Source organism: Anopheles nili, chromosome 2 (assembly GCF_943737925.1).
Source record: "Anopheles nili chromosome 2, idAnoNiliSN_F5_01, whole genome shotgun sequence".
Lineage (NCBI taxonomy): Eukaryota > Metazoa > Arthropoda > Insecta > Diptera > Culicidae > Anopheles > Anopheles nili.
The window spans coordinates 25,670,188-25,697,462 of NC_071291.1; the positions used below are offsets into that span (position 1 = coordinate 25,670,188).

The 27,275-nt window shown below is 50.8% G+C and overlaps 5 protein-coding genes across 6 annotated transcripts; 3 read left to right on the plus strand and 2 right to left on the minus strand.

Moving 5' to 3' along the window:
- The first annotated feature begins 282 nt into the window (after positions 1-282).
- LOC128722221 (centrosome-associated zinc finger protein CP190) lies at positions 283-4,393 on the plus strand. The gene is made up of 2 exons (XM_053816076.1): positions 283-2,635; positions 2,704-4,393. The coding sequence occupies exons 1-2, from the start codon at positions 283-285 to the stop codon at positions 3,921-3,923; spliced, it is 3,573 nt and encodes a 1,190-aa protein (XP_053672051.1). The 3' UTR covers positions 3,924-4,393.
- Positions 4,394-5,184: 791 nt separating this feature from the next.
- LOC128722223 (aurora kinase C-like) lies at positions 5,185-6,486 on the plus strand. Its single transcript, XM_053816077.1, has 2 exons — positions 5,185-5,733; positions 5,812-6,486. Exons 1-2 carry the CDS (start codon positions 5,185-5,187, stop codon positions 6,484-6,486), a joined length of 1,224 nt encoding a protein of 407 aa, XP_053672052.1.
- Positions 6,487-6,744: 258 nt separating this feature from the next.
- LOC128720389 (uncharacterized) lies at positions 6,745-7,819 on the minus strand. Its single transcript, XM_053814061.1, has 2 exons — positions 7,195-7,819; positions 6,745-6,917 (listed from the first exon to the last, which is right to left on the minus strand). The coding sequence occupies exons 1-2, from the start codon at positions 7,817-7,819 to the stop codon at positions 6,745-6,747; spliced, it is 798 nt and encodes a 265-aa protein (XP_053670036.1).
- Positions 7,820-8,466: 647 nt separating this feature from the next.
- Positions 8,467-10,786, plus strand: LOC128732251 (ATPase family AAA domain-containing protein 3A homolog). Its single transcript, XM_053825429.1, has 3 exons — positions 8,467-8,686; positions 8,762-10,061; positions 10,133-10,786. The coding sequence occupies exons 1-3, from the start codon at positions 8,467-8,469 to the stop codon at positions 10,404-10,406; spliced, it is 1,794 nt and encodes a 597-aa protein (XP_053681404.1). The 3' UTR covers positions 10,407-10,786.
- Positions 10,787-11,141: 355 nt separating this feature from the next.
- Positions 11,142-26,031, minus strand: LOC128732249 (neprilysin-2). Of its 2 annotated transcripts, none has more exons than XM_053825420.1 (7): positions 25,876-26,031; positions 14,967-15,097; positions 14,124-14,264; positions 13,801-14,046; positions 13,500-13,714; positions 12,439-13,408; positions 11,142-12,363 (listed from the first exon to the last, which is right to left on the minus strand). In XM_053825420.1, the coding sequence occupies exons 1-7, from the start codon at positions 25,905-25,907 to the stop codon at positions 11,774-11,776; spliced, it is 2,325 nt and encodes a 774-aa protein (XP_053681395.1). In that variant the 5' UTR covers positions 25,908-26,031; the 3' UTR covers positions 11,142-11,773. The 2 variants fall into 2 exon arrangements, with proteins under 2 accessions (XP_053681395.1, XP_053681394.1); XM_053825419.1 differs by lacking the exon at positions 25,876-26,031 and adding an exon at positions 15,967-16,055.
- Positions 26,032-27,275: the final 1,244 nt, after the last annotated feature.

Consider the following 27,275-nt stretch of genomic DNA (forward strand, 5'->3'; position numbering starts at 1 on the left):
CGGGTGTTGCGAACGGATAAGACCGCCGTTGGGAGGAGTGGGTGAAGGGTTACTTCAAACGTAAACAATTCATACGTGTCGGCTGTGCGCGAGGATGCCACCTTCGGTTGGGTCCGGTTGTAGGGTGGAATCGCGCCTAAAAGGACAACCACGGATGGCACGTCGTCAGAAATGTTGATTGTTTTTCTTCCTTTTCTTCTTCTTCATCGTTTGACCGTCGACTTTCTCTCGTGACTTTTAGGCGCAGCTGATGTAAATAAAACATCCCACAATATAGTACAAATGAGTAAGATGACGAGATACGCGGAGGCGAAATCGGTGAAGGTGGACAACTGGGGGGTGTTCTTCCTGCAGAAACTGCAAAACTTCTTCAACAAAACCGACCACTGCGATTTGACGCTGCAGTTCAACGACAACTCCCAGCTGAAGGTGCATCGCCTGGTGCTCTCGGCCTGCACGGACTATTTCAACCATCTGGAAAACGTGTGCGAAATGTACGAGGACGTGCTGATTATGCCGATGGACCTGCAGGCGGACGTGATCGTGCCGATCGTGAACTTCATGTACACGGGAACGCTCGAGTTTCAGTACAACATGTACGATCGCCTGTTGAAAACGGCCACAGATATGAACATGACCGTGCTGCTGAAGCTGCTCGAGGCCCATCGACAAACCTCGCGCGTCGCCAAACAGCCGGTGTTGCTGAACAAACAGGCACCCCGTCCCCGGCCGGTGCACATGTACCAAGGAGCGACGCAGCGAAATGCACCCGCAATGCGGGGCGGTATGATGGGGGCGAGACCACGGTTACCGCTGGTGCGCCAACCGGTGCACTCGTACGGCAATAGCAAAGCCATCGATCCGGCGCAGGTTGTTTCCAAGTACAGCCACACGAAGGACGCGAAATCGGGTCCGTCCCGGTTCGACGCGGTCGAAATGGCGGAAGGGTTCGAAGGTTCCTTCGATGGGATCACGTACGAAAGCAAACCGCTGCTAACGGCGGATCAAGTGAAGAAGGAAGAAGAAACGTCACCGTTCGAAAAGCTGCGCAAAGGCTACACCAACGCGAACGTCGTGAAACGCGCCTCTAGCGGGTCGATAACGTCTCCACCGGCCAAAAAGCCAAACCTGGACGAGGTGAAAGAATTCACCGAAGCGGCCCGCTTGCGCAGCCAGCTGGCAACGGACGATGACGAGTCGGCGGACTACGTCGATGACGATACGCACTTTAACGACGATGACGACGAGGATTACCACCCACCGGCTTCGGTAAAGGCGGCCTTGGCCAAGGCCAACAACCAAGCGGCGACCAAACAAATCGTCATCAAGCAGGAATCGAAATCACCCGGCTCGTCGGGCGTGCTGAAGCAAATCACCGTAAAGGACGACTCCGGTAACGTGGACCACGCGAAGATCATTTCGGAGGTGCTGAAGAAGTACCCGCATCTTGTGAAGAAGAACAAAAATATTAAACTGAAAATTATGCAAAAACCCAGTACCAGTGGCGCTTCCGCTGCGTCTGGCAGCTCACCAAGCACGTCGTCGGGTGGCGCTGGGGCGAAGATGGAAATACGCACCGCAACGCCCTTGAAGCAGGACATGTCGATGGTGCGCCGAGCGACGGCCAACATTCGCAACGAGCCAACCAAATCGTCACCATCATCGGCAGCGACGACACCGGGAACATCGGCGACACCGAAACCAACCGGTACACCGAAAACGATCGACGCGAAGACGATGCACGCGTTGATTGCGAAGGGTGCGGAAAACATGACCGGACCGTGGTTGTGCCTGCGCTGTGGCATTAATGGGCGTCCGATCAGCATTCCCAGCTATAAGGCCTTCCGCAACCATCTGATCGTGAAGCACAAGGAGCGTATCGATTCGCGCATTTGCGAGCACTGCGGCTGGAAGGCGGAACAGCGCAATCCGCACCTGCTGTACCACTGGCTCACTGAGCACGGCATCAAATCGCAAATTAAATTCCCGACCTGTGACGAGTGCGGCCACGTAGCCATGACTGTGGACGATCTGCACAAACACGAGGACGAGAACCACACGCGGGGCGACCTGCAGCAGTGCATCTACTGCAACAAGGTGTTCGCGAAGGAGATGGAACTGTACGACCATATGAAGGCGCAACATCGGGACAGGGCCATCGCGGACGGTGTGCTTGAATTTACCGACGACGAAGACTACCAGACGGAGGAGGAGACATCATCGCCTCAGGCCAAACCATCCACCTCGACGAGTGGCGGCGATGGCAAGATAAAGATACTCTCGAACATCACGCTTCCACCGACGAAGGGCAGCAGCAGCGCCGCTGTGCGACAGATCACGCTCGAACCGTCCTCGGAAGCGGAAGCGTTGAGCAATGTGGCGTCCGGTATCGCAACAAGCCTGGGACTAGTCGAGGATCCCGGAGTCATGATCGATGATCCGAACTTCCAGAGCCAGTTCATCGAAGCGGAGCTGGCTAGCGTACACGGCGAGAATGCAAGCTCGGTTACGCAAGGGACGAGCGGTTCGACCGAACCCGGCATGCCCAAGCTGGTGACCGCGGACGGAACCGAGCTCAAGCTCACGCAATCGCAGAAGGACGAAATTATCTCGCAACTGCAGAGCACTGGAAACGGTAACATTGAGCGGTTTTCTCGTCCGTCGTGAAAGGGGTTGCTAATGTTATCGTTCTTTTTGTTTTAGGCAATGAAGTGGTGATGGTGCTGAATGAGGATAACTTTACCGTCGAATCCACGTTGCAGTTAGCCGACGGAGTACAGATTGTCGACGCCGCCTCCCAGAACATAATGCTGATGTACGGTAATCCGGACGCGGCGTCGGAAAACAACGACAGCCACAAGTCGGACTCGAAGGCGGACGTGACGGCTTCGGAGGACGAGAACTCGCAGGCATCGGTTTCGTTGTCGGAAGACAAAGCAGCCTTGGCTGAAGGCAAGCAACCGTCACTGGGCGAAGGGGAAGAAAGCCAAGAGTCGCGCAAAACGGATGTAACCGACAAGCCGGACGAAGAGGAAGGCAACACAACCGACGATGTGGACATGTCCGGCGATGTGACGTCCGAGACGAACGAAACGCTACAACAAGCTGTTCGCGAGGAAATGATGGATGTGGATGACGGGTCCAAAGGAGCCGATACGTCTGTGGAAGCGGGGAAAGAAACGGCAGAAGAATCGGAAGAACGCCAACAGACGGATAAACTCAAGCTGATATCCGAACTGGAAGGTGATTGGTCGGAGGATACCGCCGAGGAGCAACCGTCGACTACGGCCGCGTCCAAGGAGTCGGAAAAATCGGCGAAAAAACCAGCAACCGACAAGCGATCGCCTGTTCAGGCTAAGGTGGCTGCCAAAGCGGAACCCACAAAGAAACCCTTGGATTCTGCGAGTAAAAAGAAAGCGGCGAATGAGCAGAACGATCAAAAGAAAGCTGCCAGCGATAAGCTCGCGGAAAAAGAGATCGATACGCTTTTAGATGATTGGACTAACGAAACGGTGAAAGCGGAGTGTTCCGATACCGAAACCGATCTAGAAAAGAAAATGGAAAAAGTAACCGCCGGTGCGGACGAAGAAGGCACGACCCGCGAGAGTAACAGCAACCCGAGTATAAAGAAAGAGAAACAGGATGCATCAGTTGAGAAAAATGTCCCGGTGCCTTCTGCGGAAGCAGATGTCGGAAAAAAATCTACTGCTAAAACCGCTGCACCAAGCAAAGAAGCCGATTCAAAGGAGAAGAAAAATGGAACAAAACCGGCAGAAGTAAAACGAAGGAAAGCGGACGCCAGCGAGCCAGAAGATGAAGATGAAGATGAAGAGCTCGACGATGAGGATAAGGACAAATCAACCTCCAAGTCGAAAGAAGTAAGCTCACTGTTAGGTGAATGGGATGAAGATGACGACCTTTAAAGGGACTTTGCAGACGAAAGGGAACAGGTTTAGTAGGTAACCTGTGTTTTCGTTGGTGTAAAGCATAAGTTTATTTTATATTATTAAGCTAAAAAGTATGAAGCAAGAATAGGAAATGTGTTTTTTTGGAAAGCCGTACAGGCACGTATCTGTAAAATGTTCACCTTTTCAGTTTTATATAAGATTGAATTGAACTGTTTTATATTTTACTATCGAATCGCCCCTCAACCTAAAAGCTGAGATCAAAGCGTATTTCACTAAGTCTACATTAGAGTTTAGAGCAACTGCGCATTCTTGAATAGTTCAACATAATTGTGCATTCTTATTAGTAATCACGCAGAAAATAATTGCAGCTGTACTCGCGCGTCTTTATGTCTCGTTTTATTTTTGAATATAATGATTTGAATTTTAAGATACACTTCAAGTTTATATCGTGTGAGTGGATAGTAAAAGATGCAATAAAATCTATTTCTTACATACAATTTATATGAAATTATTGTATTATTTTGCTGATGAAACGCTCCTGGCCGCGTTTGAAAAGAAGATTGTCAGAGGATCAGTTTAAAGACAATGAATACACCCTGATTCGACGCCTGATCGTTTAGGCGCGTGATAAGTATTATTTTGAAATGAAGTGGAGTCATTACCAGCCAAACGGCTAATCGTACATTAATTGGTTTTGTTGAAAACGTGCGGTGTTCAAGGGGATATTTAATCCTTGTTTACAAAACCAAACTACGCCAAAATATGTTCAACTGCAAATTTGAATGATAAATTAACATCGATTTGAAACATTGCGAAAAGAGTCGTAATTACGAAAAAGCAGAAGAAACTGTATGAAACGAACGAAAATTTTCACTCACCATTGTCGAACGTGTTTCGGAAATGCGAAAGCTCTGTCTTGCTACTGTCAAATTGTATGGGAGTTTATTATTCGAATGAGTCCTTAAAGCATAACGCTATGATCTAACCTCGCCCATTATCCTTTCACAATGGCGGCGCTGCTAAACGTTTGATGTCAAAAAAGATCGTTGACATAGAGGGCCGTTGAGATTAAAAAATTGCCGCTGGAGCTAGAGCGATCGGTTCTGCTTCTTAGCCCTTTAAATTAGCATACATCGGCAGAAAGCTAAACAATCACGATCGCATTCCAGAACTGCCGGATCTTAAAGAAAGTTTATATTTTATACATCCCAACAACAGCGTGCCTTTTTCGCGAAGGTTAGTCATACGTATTAAAATAAACAAAAGTTGTGCAAATATGGCGTGTAATAAAGAGAATAGGAAATTGTTTGCCGTACCTGCACCGGTAACCACGAATATTTCGATTCCGGTCCAGACCGGGATGCTGCTAGTCGGCAAACAAGCGAGTGCCATGGAGCGTAATGGTGCAGTAGCTTCAAATACAGCTTTGAAAATAAACCCCACAAGGCTCGTCAAGGTAGTGGCTGATGGCGGAACCCAAACAGCGAGTGTTTTCAAAGCTCCTTTGCTTCCGCCACCGGTGGCCCCGGTATCTGGCAATGGTAAACTTATGGTCGAGAAAAAGGCTGCTCTAAAGTCTATTGAAGCCCGCCCGGAACCGATGGAGACTTCCACGACACCTGCTGGTAGTTCGCAAGCTGACAAAGAAAGTGCCTCCGGCGATGCTGGCCAGCAATCGCAACAAAAAGCGTCCAAAAAGGTGTGGACACTGAGCAACTTCGATATTGGTCGACCACTGGGAAGAGGAAAATTCGGAAATGTCTATCTTGCTCGGGAAAAGGAAACCAAGTTTGTTATAGCGCTGAAGGTGCTGTTCAAAAAGCAGGTAAGTTTTGTAAATTTGCGCGTTGCGATAAACCAGCGATGTTAACGATCGGTTGTCGATCTCGTACGTGTTCTACAGGTACACGCCCAGGGCATAGAACATCAAGTGCGGAGAGAGATTGAAATTCAGTCACACTTGCGCCACCCGAACATACTGCGAATGTACGGATACTTCCATGACGAAACGCGTATCTACCTGATCCTGGAGTACGCTCCCGGTGGAACTCTATTCAAGAAGCAACAGGAACAACCGGGAAAGCGGTTTCCTGAAAAGCGATGCGCCATCTACGTGTATTCGTTGGTATCGGCGCTAATATACTTGCACGAACGCAACGTCATACATCGCGATATAAAACCGGAAAATTTACTGCTCGGTCACGACGGAGAGCTGAAGATCGCGGACTTTGGATGGTCCGTGCACGAGCCGACCTCGTCGCGCACCACCTTGTGCGGTACGGTGGATTATCTGTCGCCGGAAATGGTGCAGGGGCAGCCTCACACGAAAACTGTCGATCTTTGGAGCTTAGGTGTGCTGGCGTACGAGCTGCTGTGCGGCAAGGCTCCTTTTCTAGCCAACACCTATGAAGAAACCTATCGCAAAATCATGAAGGTTCAGTACACCGTGCCGCCGGAGATTACGAAGGCAGCCGCTCATCTGATCTCACGACTGCTCGTTAGAGATCCGGCCAACCGAATGCCGCTGGAAAATGTTGCCGTTCACCCGTGGATCCAGCTGCACGTGGACAAGAAGTAAGCGAGTGCCATGCATTCTAGATTTTTTTCAATTGAATATTTTTAGTCCTCCCCACGCAGTGCCCCTGTGTTTTTAATTCAATAGGTTTAAATTCTACAACATAACAGTTGCCTAAGAAGCCAAGTCCAATTCAGAGAAAATAAACGTTGTGTAACTTAGGCAAATGCAAAATATTCAGAAGAATTTTCTAGGGGTAAAACATGCCAACTACCACCTCCAATTCGATAACATTTATTCAGTCGCCGTGAATATTTGGAATCACTGCAAGGCATCTGAATTGAATTTTGTCATAAATACTTGAAACCGTTCATTACATTCTTCAAGCATTTGTCGACTCATGTCTAGAAACTTCTGATCGGACTCTTCATGTAATTTGCTGTATAGACTGTACTGGTAGTCGATGAGCAGCTTCTGGTTTTGAAGAACGTTTTCTTCAGTTTCCCTCGGTGAGAATTTTGGTGGCGGCTGTACAGCCTTTTTCCGTTTAACTCCTTTCCTGGTACGAATTGACCGTCGAGTGGCGGATTCTATCTGTGTGCTTTGGTTTTCTGAAACATCACTTGCCTTTTTCTGGGGCATTACTACAGCATCGACACTTGCCAGGGGATCCTCCGTTTCGTTTTCTTCGCTTTTACCATCGTCTGAAATAATGCAAAGGAAGTCAAAATACGACTCGATACGGAAAAGTGACAACAGAAAACTCCAAACCTTTGGAAATATTCAGCTCTATCAAACGTGTATTGCCAATGGATGTCTTCTCCGGCATCATTTGGTCGATCTCGTCATAGTTGCTAACGGATGCCTCGGATGTCTTCTCATGCATCATTTGGTCGATCTCGGTGTAGTTGGTTACGGAAACCTCGGACGTCTTCTCCTCCATGATATGATCGATCTCGTCGTAGTTGCCAACGGATATTTCGGATGTCTTGTTCTGGATCATTTGATCGATCTCCTCATAGTTGTCAACGGAAACCTCGGATGTCTTCCTTTGCACCATCTGTTTGATCTCATTGTAGTTGCTAACAGATGGCTTGGATGTCTTCCCCCGTATCATTTGATCGATCTCGTCGAAGTAAATGAAACTGCGAGTTTCTGCCAGGCTGGGGTCCTTTTGCAAGTCTGTATACTGTCTCTTAAGGTTTTTCCAACGATACTCTATTTGCTTGGGATCTTTGTAATGGTAGCCGCGACTGACCATTTCTTCCTGCACGAAGCGGAAAGCCTTATCCTTTCGAAACGGTCGTCCGTTCATCGCCTTAAGAGACTCCTGCTCCTGCATTATGCTTAACATTTCGAGCGTTTCACCAGTCGTCCATTTATTGCGCTTCGGCATCTTGATGATGTTGCTTTTTTATCGATTACAATTCACAGAAATTGCTATCGCTCGAAGTTCAACGGTTTTCTCGACACGCTGCAGAAGTTCGGGCTTCAATTCAAAACAACAATTGAGTTTCAATCCAAGATAACACAAAATTTCAACTCTACTTCGACGCGATTGTTTTTTAGCTGCAATCCCATTGACAGTTGGTAGCTGGTCGTTATTGCTTCGTTTACAAAATAGCGTTGAAATCAAGTTCCGACAGGCTGCACAGTTTTTGGTCCATGCAGCGCTTTAATAATCATGTGTTTTCGCAATATATTCATAAAAAATTACCTTTTCGCCCACGTATCATTTGTGTAAAAGACTATAGCAATAATTCACAAACAATCAGTAACTACTAGCCCGAAGAGTGTATTACTGGTTCGAAAATGATCTAAAGTTTCGTTGATGATTAGATGACAGCAGCCAGAGTTTGACAGAATTTAAAAGATACGACAAAATTAAACGAGACACTCCGCAGAGCACATTTTTCGGTGTTATCGAGCGTTGGTGGCCGTCGCTACGCGGATTTCGTGCGATTGTTGTTATACAATCCCAGGAACGGGAAACGGGTAGTGTGCATAGTACCGGCGGCTCAAGTTCACATCAGTTCACGCACCATGTCGTGGTTGTTCGGATACAAAAGTCAAGTTCCTCCACAGGGAGCCGGTGATGGGGGTCCCGAGCCACCGGGCCCACCGCCCTCGGCTGCCGGTGCCGGCCAGATTGCAGGCGACGCCAATCTGACCAAGGCGGAACGGAAAGCCATGGAGGCGTACCGGTTCGATTCATCGGCACTGGAACGGGCTGCCGAAGCCGCACGCACCCTGGAGCGGTCGAGTAAGTTTCACTGAATGTTGCGTAATCGAGCCTCATCCACACGTTCTGACCGATTTCGCTCCATGCCTTTTCCAGAGCACGCACGGGAAGCGCTGGATCTGTCGAAAATGCAGGAAAGCACACGACAGCAGGAATATATGGCGAAAGTGAAAGAGTACGAAGCCCACATAGAATCCTCGAAGGTTGAACAGAAGCGAGTGGACCATGAGGAGCGCAGGAAGACGTTGGCCGAAGAAACGAAGCAACAACAGCAGCGGGCCCAATACCAAGACCAGCTGGCCAGAAAACGGTACGAGGAGCAGCTTTCCCAGCAGCAGCGCGTGCAAGAGGAAAATCTTCGCAAGCAGGAAGAAAGCGTGGCCAAACAGGAGGCAATGCGACGCAAGACGATCGAGCACGAAATGGAATTGCGCGAAAAGAACAAAATGAAGCTGCTGGAAGCCGAATTGCGAGCGAAAGCAAAAGTAGACCGAGAGAACCGTGACCTCACGTTGGAGCAAATTCGCCTGAAGGCGGAAGAAAACCGTATCACGGTTATGGAAGGCATCAAAACCGCCGGATCCGTCCTGGGGCAAGGTGCCACGGCATTATTGACCGACTGGAACAAGGTGGTGACTACCGTCGGTGGATTGTCGCTGCTGGCGCTGGGTGTGTACACGGCCAAGGGCGCAACGGGGGTGTCCGCCCGTTACATCGAGGCTCGAATAGGCAAACCCTCCCTTGTGAACGAAACGTCGCGATTCTCGCTGCTCGAGGCGCTCAAGCATCCGTTCGAAACGCTAAAACGTCTAAAGAACAAACCAACCGACGCCCTGCAAGGGGTGGTTCTGCAACCGAAGCTAGAGGAACGCCTGCGGGATATCGCGATCGCTACGAAGAACACCAAAAACAACCAGGGTCTGTACCGGAACATCCTGATGCACGGTCCTCCCGGTACTGGTAAAACCATGTTTGCCAAGCGGCTTGCCACACACTCCGGCATGGACTACGCGATAATGACCGGTGGTGACGTTGGGCCGATGGGTCGCGATGCTGTAACGGCCATTCACAAGGTGTTCGATTGGGCCAACACCAGCAGGCGGGGCTTGTTGCTATTTATCGACGAAGCCGATGCTTTCCTGCGCAAACGGTCTTCGGAACAGATCTCCGAAGACATGCGATCAGCGTTGAACGCGTTTCTCTACAGGACGGGCGAACAGAACCCTCGGTTCATGCTGGTACTGGCCTCGAACACCCCGGAACAGTTTGATTACGCCATCAACGATCGGTTGGACGAGATGGTGGAATTCACCCTGCCTGGCCTGGACGAACGGGAACGTTTGATTCGTTTGTACTTCGATAAGTTCGTCCTGCAGCCCGCTGCTGAGGGTAAAAAGTAAGTGCAAGGAACTGGTCTAGTTGCCGAGCAATTTTCAAGGTGTTTTGATTCGTTTCTTCTCTTTCCAGACGCTTCAAGGTGGAACAGTGGGATTACAGTGCGGTGTGCAGTAAAATGGCCAACATGTGCGAGGGCATGTCGGGACGTGAAATTTCAAAGCTAGGTGTGTCCTGGCAGGCGGCATGCTACGCGTCGGAGGAGGGTGTCCTCACCGAGCAGATGGTGCTGGATCGATGTGAGGCCGCCGCCAGGCAACATCGGCAAAAGATGGCTTGGCTTTCGGAGCAGGAAAAGCTCGACCACAAATCCATCACCGGTGGAAAAGGATTCCTTACGCAGTAGTACTAGCAGCACTTTTCCATCGTTCATCATCGATCGTACCCGTACGAGAACGACAAAACAAATCGATCACAGATCATCAGATGAAGGTGTACGGTGCCGGGGTTCATTCCCAATCCAATCGTGTTCGACTGCACGGAAGCAATTGCGAGTTTTCCCATGGGATGCTGCCATTTAGCATGGGTTGCAATTGATTGCGTCTATCGGGCACGCTGGAAAGAACCGCCACCGAGTGGACCTTTCACTGCGGGAGTACCATACTATCGTGGGAGATTTATATTAAACTTCCCACGGGGAATGGCTCGTGAGCACAGTTCGGCAGAATGCATTTAGAATGAACAGCTTCTGGTACATGGCCTGCCACTTTCAACACAGGATGTTGATCGGCCAGATGTAGGGCCTAATGTGTTCATGATCGATAAGATAAGTTAAAAGTTTCCCTCTCGCATCACCGTGCGTCGAATGCGGAAGACTGTTATAGAATGCCGTAAAACTGCGGATGTTACCTGTTACGGTGTATTTTTCCCCTTCTTTTGTTCTTTATCCTTTGTTTTGATGGCTTATATTTAAATGTATAAAAACTGACGAGTTTGATCTGTTTATGTTTCCGACCATGTGTTTCTCTTATCAAACGATATTGCAAACCGAAAGAAACCGCCTGCAATGGTGAATGATCTCCTGTGATTGTTGTACAAAACATGTTTATCTTTATTTATGACACTTTAATATCATAAAGCAATATTTGTGTTTGTTTGATAAAATGATAGAACCCACGGTTCGCGGCATGAGAATCTTTCTTATAGTTGTATAAACTACTTAAACATAGCAAAGAGAAGAAATGTAAGGACTCGACCGCAGGGTTGTTACTCCCTTTAAAAGCAAAGCTGGTTCGATTCTCTACCAAGTCCATTAACAACAGTACTCCTCCATTGAATGTTGTTCTCTTCGTTTCGGAACGAATTTCATGGGAAAATTTTAATCATCTAGCGTTTTTATGCTGATGCTCCTCTATGTTTGTGAGTTTATCTATGTTTTTCCCCACACTGAACGCCCCCAAAACCCGCACTTAAGAAAGTTCCCCCTGGACGTCCTCCATTAAAAGCGGTCGAAGAATATTTCCTTCTCTTACGAAACAACTAATCGAACAACACCCCTAAACAACTGGGATGCCGCTCGGTTGTAAGTAGCGTTCGCGATTGGCCTGAGCTGTAGCCCGCGGCCAGAAGTAGTGGAACGTAAATAAAAAAAACACGTCGACTAAATAAATTAAGTAACGAAACCGAAGGCTTCTCCGCTTTTCCGCTGAAGGGGCGTTCGCAAACTTTGCACCTTGGGCCGGTTCCGAGGATGCGCTGAGCCGCGTCGTCCTTTTACCACACCTCGCACTTGTGCTCCGGATTCATCGGTGACCCAACGGGGCAGTTAAAGTCCTTAGCGAACTCATGCATGTTGCTCATCGGACCAAGCACACGGAACTGCCCGGGCGAGTGCACACCCGTGGTGATGCGCATCTTCATCGTCTCCGGACGGTAAACCGAGCACCAGGTCTGTGCGGCCGACAGCCAAAACATCTGCTCCGGGCTTAGGTTCAGCCCCGGGAGACGAGCCTCGGGACCATTCTTTTCCGTCCACTTGCGGTACGCGTAGTACGCCTCCTTAATGCCACCGTTGTCCGCAATGTTCTCGCCCTGCGTGTTGATGCCGTTCAGGTTCAGCTTCACGTTCGTTTCCGTGTAGTTGCCGTACTGCTCGATGATGCAGCGTGCCTTCTCCAGGTAGGCCTTCTTGGTGTCCGCATGCCACCAGTCGACGAGATTACCGTTCTTGTCAAACTGCCGGCCCTGGTCGTCGAAACCGTGCGTGATCTCGTGACCGATCACGAACCCGATCGCACCGTAGTTCATGTACTTTGGCCGATCGTACGAGAAGAACTGTCCTTGCAGGATACCGGCCGGGAACTCTGCAAAAAGAATGTGATACCGGTGAAGTGAAGAACCTGCTCGCGTCGCGGAAAACCACCAGGGTGTATACTCACGGATGCTGTTCTCGATGGAGGAGTAGAACGCGTTCACGACCGCCGGTCTCGAGTGCGTGATCCAGTCGGTTTTGTTGACCGGAATGCGTAGCTTCTTGAACGCCTTCGTCGTACCGAACTTGTTCATGTACAGGATCGTGTTCAGGTAGTTGCTGTCCGGCTGGAACTCCAGGTCCTTGTAGTACTCCGCAATCTTGGTGTCGTCCATCAGCTCGTCCGGGTAGCCGATGTGCGTGGCCATCGTGGAGACCTTCTCCAGCGCCGACACGCGCGTCACCTCATCCATCCAGTCGACCTTTTTCAGGATGTCCACGAACACGGTCTTGATGTCGTTCACCATGTCCAGGGCGGCGCGCTTCGAGTCCTCCCGGAAGTACTTGCGGATGTACAGCGCACCGACCGATATCGGCAAACTGCCGGAGGTGATGTCGACACACTCCTTCCACCGTGGTTCCTGCTCCTGTTTGCCACTCAGCGCCGTGCTGTACTGCAGCTGACGTTTGCGCAACGTCTCGGTGAGGAAAAACGACGAGAACCCGCTGATGCGCCACATCACGTAGTTGGCCATGACGCGTTTCGGTGTGTTCTGTAGCAACGGACCGAGCTGCTCCATGAACGTGGGTACGCTTACGATAATCACCTCCTTCTCGTCGACCATGATGCCGGTGTCCTTTAGGATGGCGTTGAAGTACTCCAACCAGTCGGTGTACGGGTAGCGCTGCTGGAACTCCTTGATCGTCATCGGGTTGTACAGCGCGGTCGCGTTCCGGCGTTTCTCATTGGGCAGCGAAATGTTGGCCAGCGCCATTTCGAAGTTGAGCGAATCCATCAGCTCCCGTTTAGCGCGTTCTTCTTGGGCACCCAACAGCACGGCCATGTCAACCATGTAGTTGTAGTACGCCGATACGATCGGGTTTTCCATGCCCTTCACCAGATACTCCCGACTGATGCCCAGCGATGCCTGGTCGGTCTGTTAAAACGGAAGAAAGCAAGCAAAAGAACGTCAGGTGAGCTGTGGGACGTCGGAAAACCCACTCCCCATTGCTGATCACTTGACGTACATCAATGATGCGTCGGGTGGAGTTCTTCAAATCGCTTCCGATGGAGAAATCGAAGAAGTAATCCGTGCTGTAGCCATTGTTGCGGAAGTCTTTCACAGATTTAACCCAAGACCAGGACGAATCCGTGTCCCAGTTGTCGCCCTTCAGAACCGGCCATCCACCCAGCGTATCCAGAATGTCCAACAGCGGCTTGATGCCCTTCTCCTCGATGCGAGCTTTAGTGAGAAGAGACGACAAATTTTGGGGAACCATTAACGATGGCTATGGCGATAGCGATAGGGACCCTGCAGTTAATACACACTTTTATTCATGCACAGCTTAAACAGGTTCTTGGCCAGCTTGAACGGAGTCGCTTCCTTTTCGGTGATCTCATCGCTGACAAGCGACCGGAGCTGCTGCTGCAAGCGATCCCCGATCACGGAGAACGTGTTCACCGACACCTTCTCGTCGGGGATGATGGTTTCCTTCACGAACTTCCCGCAGGCGTAGTTGTAGAAATCATCGCACGGTTCCACGTCCTGGTCCATCTGATCCAGCGCCTTCGAGGCTGTTTCGCAGGAGCAACAAAACGTTCGGATTAAACGCACGCAAAGGGGGACAAACGCGAGGACGAAAAATTCTCACCCGAATGGATGCATCCTGGCGTGAGGCAGATGTTATCGGCGTTCTTCTCCGTGACTCCGTTGTACGCGTTCGGGTGCGTTGCCAGCGCTTTACCACGCCGTCCGGCCATCAAGGGTTGAGCCGACGATGAGCTACTTTCACCTGCCAAGATCAGAGCCAAGAAGAAGCCAATTTGTACAGACGACATTTTGCTGAGCTGTTTGCCCGGAAGTGCTAATGAGGCGCTTGCACGCGCCCGAGAACCGTTTTGGCGCTGATGCGGTCACCGTTAAATCGTGTAGACCGATCACGTACCGATCGTTTGGGGTATCGAAAAATGGCGAAAAATGGTGTGTACGTACGCGGAACGATTAACCTCGAAACCTGGAAACGTCGATCTCGCGTCGAGATCGCCGATCGTGTTTACTTTGGGGCCGGGTTTGGGCAAACCACAGGCGAACGTTAATGTAATGTTCACCCTTTTTTGTTTGTTTGTTGTTGTGTGTACGTTGTTGAGAGAAAATCAAACAGTTCTGAGTCATGCATTTGAAGGTTATTCGGTTGACAATAATGTCCCCTCCCCGGTCGATACTCGAGCTCGGTCACGGTTGCCACGTGGAAACGCATTGCCACGCCTGCTGTGTGTTTCAACTCGACAAAATACTCTACTCCGTTAAGAGCTTTATCTCACCGGATGCTGAGCAAGCCATGCCATTTTAAGCGCATATTACCAGGGCAGGGCTCAAAGTGAAAATTTACGGCACGGCTCCTATTTTATTGCTCCCCCTGAAGACCAGGAACTTGCAGCTTTTCCCTCGCTTAAGCCTGCAACCTGCTACACATTGTGCCGCCTGTTTTACTTACTCTGAATTTTGTCCGTCAAGACGACTGCGAGCAGCGATATGATCAACGCCACCACGGCTACTCCACACACGGCACTGATAAGGGTAAGAACCTTTTCCAGCGCGGTTCGGCGGCGCCACCAGCTGGGGTTTCTGTGGGGAAGGGAAAACCGGGGATGAAAAGCGTGGAAAATACGCAACGGTGGAAGCAAAAAAAAATTAAAACAAATTACAAAAAAAATACCGATCACGATCGGAACTGTTCGGAAGTGCCTCATTAATTGCAAACGGCTCGTTTACGTTTACTGCGCGCGCCATCGTCCTCGTTCAATGTTTGTGTGCTTGCGTGCGTGTGTGTTTTGATTATCACCCGTCGGTGTCTCAAAATACGACGACCCTGGGGTACGAGAGGGAGGTACAATTGAATGGACGGTAATTATGATACACCCTGGCTGACCCTTGATTACGTTGCGCGCATCATCTGCGAGACGCGATCGTACGCTGTTGGCGGTCATCTTGGCTGATCGCGAGAGTGAAAGTGATCGTGTATGTGTGTGCGTCGTCAGCTGAAACAGTGTGGCCAACCGCCAGGATACACCCTTCCGCAGGGTAGACGGAGAAATTTATGTTGCTTTTTGCCAGCGGTTGACGTTTCATTCCACAAAACCAGCAAACCAACGCAACGTGGGCCCAAACCAGGGTCACACAAAGAATAAAAACGCGCCGAATTCCGCGGGTCGCCTTCGCACGTTAGGGGTGGAAACTCGTCAGCGAATTTACTCGCCCGCGCCGACTTGTTTGCTGTTGTGCTGCGTGTAATTTGTTTGACAATCGGGGAAAAAAAAACAAACACTCAACCTCCCTGAGTGCTCTGCTTGCATTCGGTGGCCATTTTGCTCGTCACCAGACGCGCCCCCTAAGGATGATCTATGCCCACCGGGAGTTGGTTCGCACCTGTTCAGGGATGGTTCACGGTCTGATACACGCACTGTGGCCGAAATTGTGGCCACGAAAACACTTACTTGCCGCTGAACCACTCGTACTCGATCGGGACATCGTTGGGGTCGAAAATAGAGTTGCGCGCGCGGCGCAATTCCTCGAGGACTATCATGCGTGCGGTATCTGACCCGGAAGAGACCCGCGTCGTAGCCGTTGCTCCTGTCTGATGCGTTCGATTCTGGATCGCGTGTGGCCCGGATCGGAAGAGAGAGAGAGAGCGAGCGAGCGAGAGAGAGAGAGAGAGAGTGATCGATGGACTCCCTTATCGCGGCCCAAAAACAAAAATACCCATCTTCCCTTGGAGGTGGAGTTTGGAATTCGTGGAAAATCTAGCACAGGCGAGTGAGTTTAGAATCTCCTCAAGAAGAAGATCTCTATGAAGAATCGCTTCTCATACACATTCCTGGTGATTTTCCACGTCCACGAATGCTCGGGAAGAACATTTCACCGGGCTCTTATTTCTCCCCATCGTCAGAAGATGTTCCCCAACGTACGAAACACCACAACGAAGCAGAAAACGCAATCCAACGCGGCCACTGGAACTGGTTTTGCATGGAACATAAAACAGTAATAAAAGAACCCACACCACACCGGGGGCATAACGGTCCCCCAGAACGCTTTTGGGCAGAAATTGCTGACCCCAAAAAGAAAAGCCACCCCTCGGCTGGTAGTGCTTTGTGGAACCCCTGAGCTCAGCAACAGTTCGGTTGTCGGTTTGCTTTCACGGAACCTTTCTCCTTTCTCTTCCACGCGAATGCATTCTAAACTGCTCCGTGGCCTTAAGAATGCGTGCCACCCTCGTTGTGGAAAGCCGTTACTTAGGACGCCTCAGGGGACGGTTCGCAAATGGCCGCCACCAAAAATGGCCGCTGGAAACGCCCAAGGAAACACCACCGGCGTGTGTACGCAAATCGCGATATGGCATCTTTCGCCGCTCGCTATCATTACCAATTTCACATAACAGTTCGCCGGGGCCATATCGGATAATGGGCATTTTCCACGCGTGCGATGGGGGCGGGGTAGGAAATAAGGCAATATAATTGACCATCCAACTGGCGGCCAGGAAGCTGTGGCCGTCCATTTGACGTAGAAACAAGCCGAGATGTCGTAACCACGCAAAATGCACAAGTGCATGCGAGTTCGTCGCATGTGCACTCGTTCAAGTGGAAACTGGCCTCTCTCGATCGGGGTACTCGACGCCGATCCGTGCATTTTCTACGCCATGTTGCCACAACACCACGCTTAATCTAGTTGGCCAGGGCGTAGGCAACAGGGCGAAGGTTTGTGTTTTCCCTCCCATTATACAGCCTCCATTAGCTTTCCAATAAATCTCCGTCACGGGCTACTCGATACATTTTTGGTAGGTAATTGTTTGTAGCGGTCATTGCCTGCCTGGGGACAATCATTTCATGTTGTCCAAAGTGGTTAGCTACGCGGTCTCAGTAAGCTGTGAACGGGTTGACGATTTGTGTGCGATCTGGAGCGTGCTTTCATCCCACCGAATGACCCACCGGAACAATGATTGGAGGCTTTTTTTTACACCCCCCAACCGTGAACAAATAAATTTACCACTCAAAATAATGGCCCCCTCCCAGCTGAAGCCCGCTGGCGTGTGTGAAAGCACGCAGTCGCAAAAAAACACATGGACGCTTTCGCCATTTGGCTAAACATTTTGAATCCTAACGCACGATCATTCCCGTGATCAAACTCGTCCACCCTAGGAGTGGAGTTCCATTCGCGATCATATCAGGCAGAGGCAGAGTTCCGCACACGTTACGCAATGCCATCAACCATCCACACACAGGCACGCGTGTAGCAAAGCAGACACTTTTCATCGCCGGTTACGCTGATGACCGATGGACCGGTTGTCCGTGGATGGAACGTTGGAAAAATGGTGGCACTCCACCTGGGGGGCAGACCATCAGACTCGATCACGGCGTACGGCGTTCGATCGCAACGATCAGGTGGAGCGGGAGCATATTTTTCGTAGTTTCGATTTTCAAACGTAAATGCAAAAAGAGATTACGAAGCGACCGGATCTTTTTACGGTTACGTCGGTTGACAGCTGTGCGTCCCAAAGGGTGGCGCGAAAGCCCCACACCGTAACCCGGGCGTTAAAGGCGTCCGATTTCATGTACGTGCGCCAACACACAAGCATAGGCTAAGGCCAAGCAAGTGTGTTTGTCGTGTCACGCAACCGGTGGTACAAATTGCAGCATCATTACTTTGGCCACCCGTGGAAAGGTAACACTCGATTGTTGGGACTCCGGTATTTCTTCCTGCTTGCCGGCTCGGTACGGGCTTTAGCCTAACTCAGCAGATTCGTTGACTGGCGTTTGCCATTCGAATTCAGCCAGCTTCCGGCAGTGCTCGAGTTGCAAGTCAAACTTTATGTGCCCGATAAACCCCTGTACACACCATCGTCATCTTCGCCAGCGCCCACAATGTGTGGCGCATTTTTACGATTATTAATGCTTATTATGGCGCTGCTGGCGCAAGCAATGACGCGCGGTTGCCCTTCGTTGGGACGGTGGCTAACCCTTGAACTGGACGTTTTGTCGCGCGGACGTGAGCCTTCGCGAAATACACCCGCCGCCAGGGTTAAATGCACCCCCCACACGCGCCCCGGGATCCATTACCGTGTTTTTTTTCTTCTTGGCAAATGGGCTGAGATTTATTGCCATCTGTAATGCGTTTTACTAATTGAATGGAGTCCCAACGGGGGGCCACGAGCCTGTGAGGGCAGGCTATTGGCAGCGTTAGCAACGCAACGCACGCTTCTCCGGGACCTCCAGGACCTCGCCCAAGGTTCGACCTTCGATGATTGGGCCAATGATTTACCCCCACCCTTCTTGTGTGTGCCACCCACCCTTAGGGGTGGTTTTGCAATGCAAACAACGTACTCGCGGGCACCTTGCGAAGGTCCACGGACCCCGTACCCGGACCGTGACCAATTGGTGTGTTGGGGCTTTTTTTTCACTCGCGAATCACTCGCGCGCGCGCACTCGTACACGCAAATTGATATTGTTCTAATCAACAAAAAAAAAGGAGCGAACTGCGATCGCCAATCGGACGCAACTGCACTGTGGCGCATCAGACTCCGAACTGCGAAAAACCGCGGCCATCTCGCGGCAGCCCTTTTGCGGAGGGTTGTTCGTTGCCTGTTGGTATTCTTTTTTTTTGTTTTGCCTTCTTCTTTTGTTGCGAAAACGTGCTCGAGATAAGAGCGTGTGCTCGTATCGCTCGTCGGTTTTAAAAGAGCAGGGCAGGGCTGTACAAATATAGGATGCGGTTCCAGCTTCCGTCCACCTTGTCCTCTGGTGCGGCCATCAGGACGTCACGCCTGGTAGAACGCGCTCGAGGCGGTGATGTGTGGGCTTTTTTTTCCCTTGAACTTGACGCACGGCCAACAAATGGCCGTCCGGAGTGAGGCAGCACCTCGGGCGACCGTTGGAGATACATTTATCGACGTTGCGGGTGCCGTGTTGCTTGTTCCTTGAATTTGACGCACGCCCGACGACGGAGACGGTGTGGTGATCCTCAGCCTGCTGGTGGACGCGGCGACTTGAGTTACAGCGTACAGCGTTCGTAAAGACAAGCAATTAGAACGCGCAGGCAGTGCGGGAGATGCAGCTACCGTGGTCAGTGAAGTGTCCCTTGGACGTTCAGTGGACGTGACAATGGATGAAAGTTCTCCCTTGAAGGCCAACGGAACGCATCCGAGACATGTGACGTGTTTTCGCGGCATGACCGGCACCGTTCGGGCTTTTTAACTTCCCCGCGTAAAGGTGAAGTATTAACGCAACTGAGGGTGGATATTGATTTATGCCACAATAACAACAAAAAAAAAACCGCTTCTCGCTGGCTGGTTCTGAGGCATGTTTTTACATGGCATTTTACGGGTTAAAAATAAAACCACCCAAAAAGGAACGGAAAACAAAACTGGATGCCACTCAGCCACGCGGCTGTTCGTTATTACCTCACCGCCGTTTGCGGATAATCTCATTTTCCACGGCGATGGAGTTTGCTACAGCTCCGTGTGGTGCTGGCGTTAACCTTGAGGCGTCTTTTCTATCCTTTTTTTTCTGTTGTTGTACCCCACTACAGCCCTGTGGTACGGCGTGATGGGCTTTTTAACGGCCAGCCACCACCCGAAAGGTACGCTTTTCGCAACAGGTTTTGCCGACGCATCCGTCCCAATGTGGTGTGCCGTTGCTATGGTAGCTTAGAGCTTGCATTTCGACCGGCTCCTTTTCCGCAGACGTACACACAGCAGGCCACGCTCTCTGAAGGGACCGCGTAAAAAATGGTAAACAATTAGCTTTACCTTCTGCCGCCGGCACTGGCACTGGTGGTGCAAATTATGAAACACCACCGCGTCACGGCGGCGCTGCATCGTGTATGCAAAACTTGAAGGATAATCAACCCCGAGCCTAACGCCTGTGACGTCGGTTTCCTTTCGGTTGGTTTGACGCGGCGCAAAACCTTGCGCGGTGTATTATGCATTCCGATGAGGACGCAAGGTTTCTTTGTTTTCCCTGTTTTTTTTCTTCTCTCTCTCTCTTTTGTCACCACCCCCAACCGTGGAGTTGGCGCGAATTTCTCCTCTCTCTTTCTCACTCTTTTTTTCACCTTTTCCTTGGCCACCTGAAAAGGGTGCCACAGGGTGGAATCCATCGCGTGAACGCACCGGCAGTATGTCAAGGAGTGGCGCTTTTAATGGAGTCGCTATCCAACATCGATGCCCCCATCGCAGTGAGGCATCCACGCCCCACTGGATAATCTGCACGATCCCAATGATGAAGAAGAAAAAAAAAGCCCACAAAATAAAAATAAATAAAGGACCGTTCCTTTCCGATCGCGAACGAGGCGCATTCCTGTATCCGTAGCGATCTGGAGCGATTGGAGCGGGTTTCCGGCTACACGCCATTATGGACTGGCGTCATGCAAGCGCCCCATTTTAGCCACGAACGGCCCAAGACACGTGGTTGCAATTTACGGTGCAATCGCTAACCCCGAAAACTAGCTCCTGACACGCCAGCTCCGATGGGCAGGCCCCGGGCGTAATGCGATACGCGGTCGCCTTTAGTATCCTTTATGCTTTTTCGCGCCAGAAACGCCAGCGGAATTTCTTCTCGCCAGTGGGTGCGGTGTCGTAGCTTGAGAATGCACAATGGAAATGCCACTCCTGGTCCACCGTCGTGAATCATGCCATCGTACGTGGTGCAGGTGTTCACGAGAATAGATAACTGTAGCACTTCTTCCGACGGAATTTCCTCCGGTACGTTTTTTCCCACGGGCGAGTAATTTCTTCGATGCGCGCGATTACTCACGAGATGGTGCGTTGTAAGGTTTTGTTGTAACAGCTTGCACGGTGGCTTTAACCGCACCGTAAAGCGGGCCAATGTTTGCTCCACAAACACCGTGCGGGTGACACTGTCCTGTGCACTTCTCTTCCACTTTTCCGAATCCGATAGATTAATCATTTCCTCAATCAATCATCGGCAAAAGGACCTTGTACTTGCTAGTCACCAGCGAACGAGCATCCCTCATCTCAAGCAGTGCCTGCGAGCACGTACGGGTGTTCCGCTTCCGGTTTGCGTTCGAAGGAAGCACCGAAGGAAGCAGGGTCGTTGGTTAGCGCGTACCTGTATGATGGACCGATTGGCCAGCTCCCGACGACCACCGGCGTAAAAAAAGGGCTTCTCAACGCCTTAACGCCAGCGCTTTCCAAAACCCCAACGACCGCCCTTTTCCGATCGGCGACCTTTCACCGGAGCTTCAATACCTAAATTCAATATTTATTATTTCCGCCATCCATCATCGTGGCCACACGCCAAACGGGGCAAACGCCGCAGCTTCCGTTTCCGTTTCGAGCCGCGGCGGCGCGGGCAAAAGAGAGCGAGCGGTGTTCTCTGGGTTCCGTTTTCGGAAGGGAGGGTTTTCCTTCTTTTCTATCATCCCCCAACACACACACACACACGCGGGAGAAAACGGCGTTAACCTTCGGTGGAGGTGAGAGCGCGGTTAATTCTATTCCGAAACGAGGAGCTTTTGCCCAACCACCGGTTGCAAATCCACCGGTGGCACATTTCGCAATGCCATCCCGCGTGGTTTTGGCTTCGCTTTAGCTGCAAGCTTCTATCCCCGGATTGCAGCCCCGCAAAAAATAAAAAAAAAAAACAGACGGCCTAATGGACGGCACGCGCATTAAAACCTGCCGCTTGATGGTGATGCTGATGATTAAGGCCTTCGGGCAGAGAACTGGCAGCGTTCATTGAGATTCGCACGATCATCGGGCAGCGTTTCATTAATTGCGACGTGGATCACCAAAGAGGGGTGTGAGAGACACACACACGCACACACACACACACACACGTATGGTTGGTAGGGTTTCGGGTGCCAAATGATCGCGCTAAAAATTGCCCCAAAAAGTGCCACATCATGCCGCCGAAGAGAGATCGTCCTCTCCAAACGGAAGGCCTGTTTGTGACGTGACGCATTTTTACAGTGACCTCCGGTTTTGGGCGACAGAGGTTGCAAGCACACAACGCTCAGCACGCCCTGGATAGGCTTGAGACCTAATTGATGGTAAATAATCGCGCGTAAGATCGTTCGCCTGCTGCTTCCGTTTTGTCGCCTGAAAAACCCCGGAAAGCAAGTCGCCGAGAAAACTCAAAGAAAACCCGTTTGTAGGTGGGTTGATTGCACGATAAACAAACCATTCCACAGCCTAGCGAAAGGTGTCGTTTTGTTGGGATAGCAAATTCATTAACCCCAGGTTCATTAGCCGGTAGCGGAACAAGACAAACAAACAAACAAAAAACAGCCCACACGATCTGAAGTGGTTGGAATTTTCCCCACACGATCACCGGAACCGGAGGTTTCCATTGTGCCCGTCCGGTGCATCCGAATGGCGCATTGTTCGTACGGGGGTGATTGAAGGAAAAATGCTTCATTTTCCGCTGCACCAATAGGTGGGCGGGTGGGTGAGTTAACACCGGGAAAAGTGTTCACACTTTCCTCGTGGGGCGCCATTATTTCCGTGGCCAGAAAGTCGTGGAGGGTGCATTTTCGGGATGCGATCGGTGGGAAATTCACGCACCCTGCCGGAAAAGCTAGGTTATCGAAATGGACAGTGACAGCTCAATTGGCCTGAGGCCTTTTTCGGTATGGAAATGGTTGCGCAATGGGCTTTGCAAACTTAATTTATACCCATTATTTTCCAAAAAAAAAGAAAAATACAACAAGAAAAGCGAAAGTAAGCGGATCCCACCGCCGGGAGGGTTTAGTTTCCTTCGCGCCTTCGTGTGGGAACCGTCGGTGGGAATCATCCATAATCATTAGACCACCCCCCCATTTTGGGGTGTTTAGTATACATCTTAATGCACACCGGAGGCGCACATCTTATTCACCTGCAAACGCTCGATTGCCTAATTCCCGGTTCGATTAATTTCGACACCGAGCGCTGTCTCGTGCTGCCATCGACCGCGGGAAAATCCAACCACCCCATAACGGCCATCGGCGGTGTCGTCCATAAATGGGATCCTCTCGAAAAACCGGTCACATGCTCGTACGCAAGATTGCCGTTTTCTCCACCTGCCGTCTAGCGCATTTTTCTAGTTTTTTTTAAATTTGGGATTCGTCGTTGTCTCTTCGCGGTTGGGGCATTTTCCAAGCTTCCCTCGAGCAACCCGCGTACAAAAAGGTGGCAAGTCTGGTCGCGTGCTATCGTCGCGAGATCAAACATGGGCTCATCTGCGCGGGTCATCGTGTGGCTGTGGTTTGAATGCCATCACGAGGCTTACCTCGAGTGGGGCATACGACCGTTAGGCCTTGACCATATTGACCGGTGAGGGCTGCCCATGGCTGGGGGGAATCGCCCTGGGGAGTACCACAAAAGGGGTGGAGATCTTTTAGAGGGAACCGATTAGCGGCAGGAATAAATACCACATTCGATGCGACACTCACCGCAAAAACGTACATTCGCACGCGCAGAACCGAGCGTATCGGAATAATATTATCACCGTGATTTATGTAGATTGCTTGCTCAAACAGAATGCCGTCCCGCGGGTGATGCGCGAGATGGGATCACTCCCTGTCGTGATGCGAACGTTCCCGGATAAAGGTATTCGAACAGGCAGGCAGTGGCAGTATTTTTTATGCATATTTTCCGCCGGCCATTGTACGATGTGTCTCTTATGTGGCTTGCTAATTTAATCATCTTTCGCTTTGCTAGAATGCTAGAATCGCTCAAAAGAGATCTTAGTAGTCGGTGGGATTTGCGCATGCAATTCGAGTCGACATAGTCGACATTCACGTGCGTCAGAGCTCCCGTATGTCGAATGCATCATTCCCTTTACCTGTTACCTTCGTTATAAACATCCGATAAACCCATTAGTCAGGTTTAAGCCACTACCTTAAACATTGGCTAATATTGCTACCGAAACAAACTGATGCCAACAAATAGCCGTTACACAAATCATTTATGCTTCAAGGCGATGTTGCACGTGATACGAAAGATACGCACCCCCAAAAAAAGGGACCTCCCGGCGGTGTTACATACCGGACTCTCCGATGGGCTGGAATAAAAACAAAACTCGAAAAAATCTCATTTCCAATTCAACCCCTCGACCATCCCGCAAAGGTCAAAAAACCAGTTTCTTCACGAAAAGGGGGGGGGGGGGGGCAGAACTGCCGAAGGGCAACAAAAATCCCACAAACCGCTTCGCCGCAGGTAATCAGGCGATCGAAAATTTCCATCGTCCCCAAACATGCGTTGCTCCATCCAGCTGGGCAGGTGGCTGAAATTTCTCCACATCATCCGCGGAACGGGTTTGCGTTCGATTCTTACCACTGATAGCACAGCCGATTTGTTAGCTCTTTTTTTCCGAGCCCACGTCGAATTTGTGAAGTCAGGAAAGCAATGCAACAGCAGGTTTTTAAGTGTTGATAAACGCTGAGCAAAGGATCCAATTTGCCATCGCATTAGTAAAGAACCCGCACCGGTTCAGTGGGGGACGGCAGCTTATTTGGCTTTTCTCATTTCATTACTCAACCATAAACCCATTTCCACGCTGAAAAAGCGCCATAAACATGCACCTCCCTGGCAGGCCGTCCCCGCACCCGGAAACATCGTGACCACAAGTGCCGTTTATTGTCGGCAACATTGAACAACCGACCGTTAAACAACCGCACCGAGGTGCCATAAAACCGTGTCACAGTGATGGGGTGGGTTCGCGTGCAGTGAAAGCTCACGATTGGTGGTTTCGTAATTCCGCCACCACCACCGACCGCACAGTGGCCTGTCGATCGTGAGTAATTTGTATTTTTATCATTTCCAGCCCAACAATTTCCCGCTTCCCGTGCGTGCGCTTGCGTGGAGCTCAGGACGTGAGCTTTTATTTTTCTTGTTTCCGTTTTTTTTGTTGCTCATTTCGGCATTGTTTGCTTTGGGCTTCCTTTAAGCGGCCGTTTCGGTGCGCTTTACTTTCACTAGCGATGGGACCGGAACCAAACCAAGCGTTCCGTTTCCGGACCAACACGTCGGTGCATCGGATTGGCTTTGGTTTGACGCATCGCTTAGTTGGGCTCCGCCATTACGGTGGAGTGTTGTGGCCGGTTTGCATTCGATTAGCATACTTTTGCCCCCCCCCCACCCCCCACCGTCTCACGTCTACCGACACCCTCTAGGGTAGCGCCTGGGTTGGTGAACGATCGTTAACGTAATGGCGTGACCCTGTGTTACTGTTGCTACTGCTGACTTCTGTTGCTGCTGTTGCTGCTGTTGCTGCTGTTGCTCGTCACATCATCGACCACCAATTTTAGGGCAAATATACAGCAACACACACGCACACACACACACACATACACATGAAACATGGATGGAAGGAGACCGATGGGAGGCTGGAAAGAGCTTTCGTTCTACGTACTTGATAACCGTCTGCATCGTGGTGCTGGTCATCTGGCAGGCAGGCAGGTGATGGGCAGCTGGCAAGTCCTCCACTGCTTAGGTTTTCCACTCACAAACAGAACAATCGATCAGCACAACCGATCTGCAACACCTCTTTCACCGGCGTACACACTCGGCCACACTCGCAAACGGCGACTGGTGGCGGATTGGGCGCGTACGATCGAATTTATTGCACCGGAAGTTGCGTCGTGGGTCCTTGCGCGCACGGTGGGAGGTTCCTTGCACGGGTGAAAAGCCCCTAAAAGCGGGGTTTTTCAAACCCCTCCGGCTCACGGGGCGTTAACAGGGGCACACTATCTGCTGTCGCCCGCTGGGCATAACTCGCGCCCAAACTCGGCCGTTCACTGAATGGGTGTGCCGAGAAGTTCGAACAGTTTCGGTGTCAATGCTGATATCACCACAGCGGGGGTACCTCAAGGGTGGAGTTGTGGTTGGGGTGCGAAAGCTCAATTCAAACCCCCAAAGCTCACCGTCCGCAAACCACTCGCACGCGATGCCGTGGAGCGTCTGCCGGGATGGCGAAAGAACCTTTAAAAAAATGGCCCCACTCGGGCCCGCACACACACACACACACAGTTTGGTGGGTCTGTCTAGGGGGGTGGGGGTGCTAACGGTTAGCAAGTTCGCTTTGGAGCCAGGCACGACAACGCGGTTCGCGTGGTCGGGCTGCTGAGAAACAACTAAAACGGTGCGCCTGCCAGTTTGGTGCATTTATAGCGTCGGATGGAGCGTTCGCGTTCGCCTCGTTCGCCTGCTAATGGCGCACGGAAGTGGGGTAGGTTTTTCTGTTTGTTTGGGGTGGCCGGCTAAGGGGTGAGTTTTCGCTCTGGCCGTGCGAAACCCGCCACTTTTGCTGTGCTCCGTTCGCTCGCGATTGCGCGCTCTCATCCTGGACGCTCTGGGAATGGTCTGGAAGACGATCGTTTTGGAGCACGAGATGCACGCATACACTCACACGCAGAGTGGGAGATGATCTTGCGTGGGTTCACTGCGAGAGAACGATCGGGAGCTTGGCAGGTCGGAGAAAACTGGGCCCGGTGGTTATGGGTTGATCCTTTGCCGGTTCGAAACGGCTCGTTAGCTCAAGGTTCACAAGTGGTGGATGACTCGGAGGGCATACAGAGGCCGTTTATCCCGCGATTCAGCGGTTTTGCAACGCGTTCTATCGCCATTTGAGCTTCATGCGTAACTATTCGCACTGGGGAGCTTTAAATCTGTCTTTTTTGCTCGAATAAAATATTCATCAAGCATATGATAGCTAGGGAAATAATACTAGGGAAATGTACCGAACACTAGAGAATTTAAATGCATTTTCTGCGTTCATCTTCTTAATCATTCTCGTATATGATTGGATTATCT